At 40.0% G+C, this 4,110-nt stretch overlaps 1 protein-coding gene across 2 annotated transcripts in view; it reads left to right on the top strand.

The window, feature by feature from the left end:
• The first annotated feature begins 1,454 nt into the window (after nucleotides 1-1,454).
• Nucleotides 1,455-4,110, top strand: part of MED24 (mediator complex subunit 24) — a 222,609-nt gene continuing 219,953 nt past the window's right edge. For both annotated transcript variants that reach the window (XM_053698182.1, XM_053698175.1), the window contains exons 1-2: nucleotides 1,455-1,587; nucleotides 1,704-1,842. In XM_053698182.1, coding sequence (XP_053554157.1) covers nucleotides 1,713-1,842 — 130 coding nt within the window. In that variant the 5' untranslated portion in view covers nucleotides 1,455-1,587; nucleotides 1,704-1,712. The remainder of the gene's footprint in view (nucleotides 1,588-1,703; nucleotides 1,843-4,110) is intronic.

Raw genomic sequence — 4,110 nt, 5'->3', positions numbered from 1 at the left:
ACGTTCAGGCAGCGCTTAGGAGCTAGTGGGGATGCTTCACTACCAGCGATGACGTGGGCTAGGTGACGTCACAAGCAAGGGAGCTTAGAAAAAACGTTTGCATGCGCAAAGTGATCTGCTGCACAATAATGGACTGCGCATGCGAACGTTTTCACTAAGCTCCCTTGTAGCTGTCACACAACACCGGTGTTATGCAGAGAATGATTTCCCCAGTCTCTTTGCAAACATCGGAACTCTGACCCACCTCCATTCAGCTGCTCTCAGCTCAGCCCCTGTAGCTTATCCTGCACTAAATAGAGGTGGGTCAGACTTGCGATGTTTGCCAAGAGACTGGGGAAATCATTCTCAGCATAACATTAGATAAGTCTGACAGCAGCATTTAGTACAGGGCAAAGTGGGGATATGTTATGTAGCCTATCTCCACTTTGCCCTGTACTAAATGCTGCCGTCAGACTTATCCGCCTCACCTGTCCCTACTCTGCAGCTTATAAAAACATGGCAGCCTCCACAGCAACACGTATGTGGAGGCTGCCATGTTGCCAAGCGTCTGAGCTTGCTCTGAAAAGTCCCAGCTTTTCCAGCACGCTGGAAGCGCTGGGACTTATGTCATCAGAGCGCTCAAAAAACGCCAGGCATCTCACTTGCAAGTTTGAGAAAAACGCTCCAAGCGAGTCCCAGTTCGCTTGGAGCGCTGCCCGAATGCGCCCTTTAAGAAATGCCTTTAGTTGCTGGGACGTTATAGAACCCTCAAAGCATCAGTAGCCACAAAGCCCCCACTGATTTTAATAAAATAAAACACAAATACTGTACTACCTTATTTACTGCACGTAATTAAACTTCGTATTCTAAAATATTTAAGCATTCAATAAGCGTATGATCGCTGGAAAATCGGTTTGTTGTATGTGGTTGTGCAATAAATAATACTTTTTTTATGTGATTTTAGTGGGAAGCTACTTTAATGATAAGTCTATCTTATTTAGGGTTTCAAGGTATCCAATATATAAGGGGGGGGGGGGGCGCGGCGCAGTAGCGTGAAGCAACCTCCCTGAAATGAGTTTTTGCAGGTTGGGATGTCTGTATACATCAGTCTCCATATCCAAGTACATAATACAAAAAATTGTGCTTATAATTACAAATTGTTAGTATGCGCATTACAAGTCACCATATTAAAATTTTAAAAATGCCCTATTTAAATGTATTTTTTTTTCGTCGCCTCCAAGCTGATTTATACACACACTAACAAACTAGCTAGCAACACCACGATACAGCACAGCACTTCCTAGTCACGGTCACGCGGCTGAATTTCGCTGTGCATGTGCAATGGTGCGGTGCATTATTCCTTATCCGTATCCTTACGTCGCTTCAGCGTGATAATAAACTACATCACCCACAATCCTGTCTGGTGTATTCAACGCCCATTTTTTTCTCCTATTGGTTGAATTTCCACCTATGCGGTTCGATGTGTTCAGAGGTGTCATGGTGGTCACTTACTGAATGCAGGGTGAATCAAAGAAAATATGAAGTGTGGTCACAGAACGTGGTGACGAGCTATTTTTTTGGTGTGATAGAGCTGGCTCTGCAGAACCGGTGAGCAGAAGTAGAACGGGAATAACGTGCTTCAATAATATTCGTTCCTTGTTTTAACTCCGTGTTGTGTGGCTGTTCAGGATGTAAATATAACATTATTTTTTGTTACCCCACAGATCTATAAGATGAAGCTCGTGAATCTTAAACAGGCTATTCTACAAGCCTGGAAGGAGAGATGGAGTGACTACCAATGGGCTATCAATATGAAAAGGTTCTTCCCCAAAGGAGTTATATGGGATATATTGAACTTGGCAGGTCAGATATTCCACATACATTGACACACAATCAGAGGAATGAAGATTATTATAAGGTTAATAAAGTATGACAGGCAGCCAAACAGACTCACAAATGGACCGACAGATAAACAAATACACAGGGAAGTACAGGATAAATACAGGATGTACATTTCACCTTCTCATCCCAGATGATAGCACAAGAGCAGGGGCTGATGCCCTTCTTGCCCTGTCCAAAGTGAAGGGTCTGCTGTCACTCATTTTGTAATATAGTGACAAAGAAATAAATAATGTGATACAAATAGGTAAAATTCATACAAGGCAAGTGCAGGGATTTTTGTCCATTCAGGCAAAGATACATTTTGCTGTCCTCTTGACATATCACATACCTTATTCTTATTGGTTTAAAGACATGTTAAATTATATATCTATAACATTTTATTTATATTTAATTATAGATAATATAGAATGGTATTACAGAACATTAAACTTTAACTGTTAATCAGATTGTGTGTATATGTGTGTGTGTATATATATATATATATATATATATATATATATATATATATATATATATATATATATATATATTAAGGCTGGGCGATATGGGCACAAATGAAAATCACGATTTTCTTAAAAATGACAAAAACACCTTAATTTTCTAAACAAGCTCCAAGGGGAGGGTGAGACAGGCTCTGTGGAAGTGAAAGCAGTCTGAATAACTTGCTGCATATACTTATTCCTCAAGATTTGTTCAATAAAATAATTGTTTTTATTTTCAAATGCCTACATTACATATATACTGTAAGTAAAGCATTAGCCATTAAACATTTTTTACTTACTGTGTAGATGTATGAAAATAAAAACAAATATTTTATTGGATAAATCTCCAGGTATAAGTATATGCCAGGGCAGTGCCACATCTGTTATTCAGACTGCTTTCACTTCCACAGAGCCTCCCTCCCTCTCCCCAGAGCTTGTTTACTTTAGATTTTATAACCCTGCAGACAGTGGCAGTGCAGTCAGATCGCTGCTTTGTCCTACCTGTAGTGCAAGTTTCTTACTTGCTTGCCTCCAGTCGACCTGAGTGAGCAACCCACCTTGACCACGTGTCTCCACTCTTCTATGCCCCGCAGTGCCGTCTTTTCTAACTGCTGCGTGTGCACGGCTCCTCTGCCTAGCTATATGCTAGGCCAGAACATGTCACTCAGTTACCGGCTCCTAATTAATATATATATATATATATAGAGAGAGAGAGAGAGGAAAAAAAATTGACGAAGCACTCTCTGGTCTTATCAAGTGTATAACACAATTTTATTACAGTGACGTTTCGGGTATTCACCCCTTCATCACACCAGAGAGTGCTTTGTCTATTAGCTCTATTTGCCACTCCTAGCACCCTGGCATATGAAGTTTGTTAGTGCGAGTGCACCTATCTCTACAGAATATATATATATATATATATATATATATATATATATATATAACCAAGAACAAGGTGGCACACAAGTTTTAAAAGGCTAAACTTACTTTTATTTGGAGCAACATTTCGGGGCTCCTGCTCCTTTCTCAAGCTAGTTTATAAAGGAAATACACATGCCTCTTATAGGGCCATAATAAAAGAGGTGACCAATTACACAACATGGGAGTGTTTTACAGGTACTGACATCATAGCACATCCTGTGTTAACACCAACACATACAAAAACAGAATATAACCCTTAACATCCCATTGTAGGAATTGGAAACCTAAATTAAAAGAAACGCAGCAAGTTGCTAACCATACCCAATAACTGTGGGAAACCCCAAAAATAAGACAGTCTATTAGTGTACTATAAATACATTACTATTCGTCTGTATGATATACTCCAGAAAACATACTTAGATCAAAGGTAAAAGATCAAATTCTTTATTTAACCCTTTAGGGTATAGAGTATTTAGAAGCCAAATCCATTTGGCTTCTCTTTTAGGAGGTCCCTATGTCTGTCTCCCCCTCTTGTTTTCTTAGGGGCACTCTCAATTACCATGCACCTAAGTTGATTTAGCCTGATGACCCATTTCGGAAAAGTGTGCTGTGACCGGGAGATGTAGCATCTTCTTATTGCGAATAGTTGACTTATGCTGACAAATGCGATCTATTATCTTTTGGGTCGTCTCGCCAACATATAATAGACCACATGGGCATTCAAGTCGCATGTGTAAAACCCTTTAATGTGGTATTTTTACCCAGTGAATGGATGGGAGACCACTCCCCCCTTGATGACGTTATTGCATTGGGCACACCCTAAACA

This window comes from Bombina bombina, chromosome 1 (genome assembly GCF_027579735.1).
Source record: "Bombina bombina isolate aBomBom1 chromosome 1, aBomBom1.pri, whole genome shotgun sequence".
Taxonomy (NCBI): Eukaryota; Metazoa; Chordata; class Amphibia; order Anura; family Bombinatoridae; genus Bombina; species Bombina bombina.
This window is presented reverse-complemented; position numbering and strand designations above follow the sequence as displayed.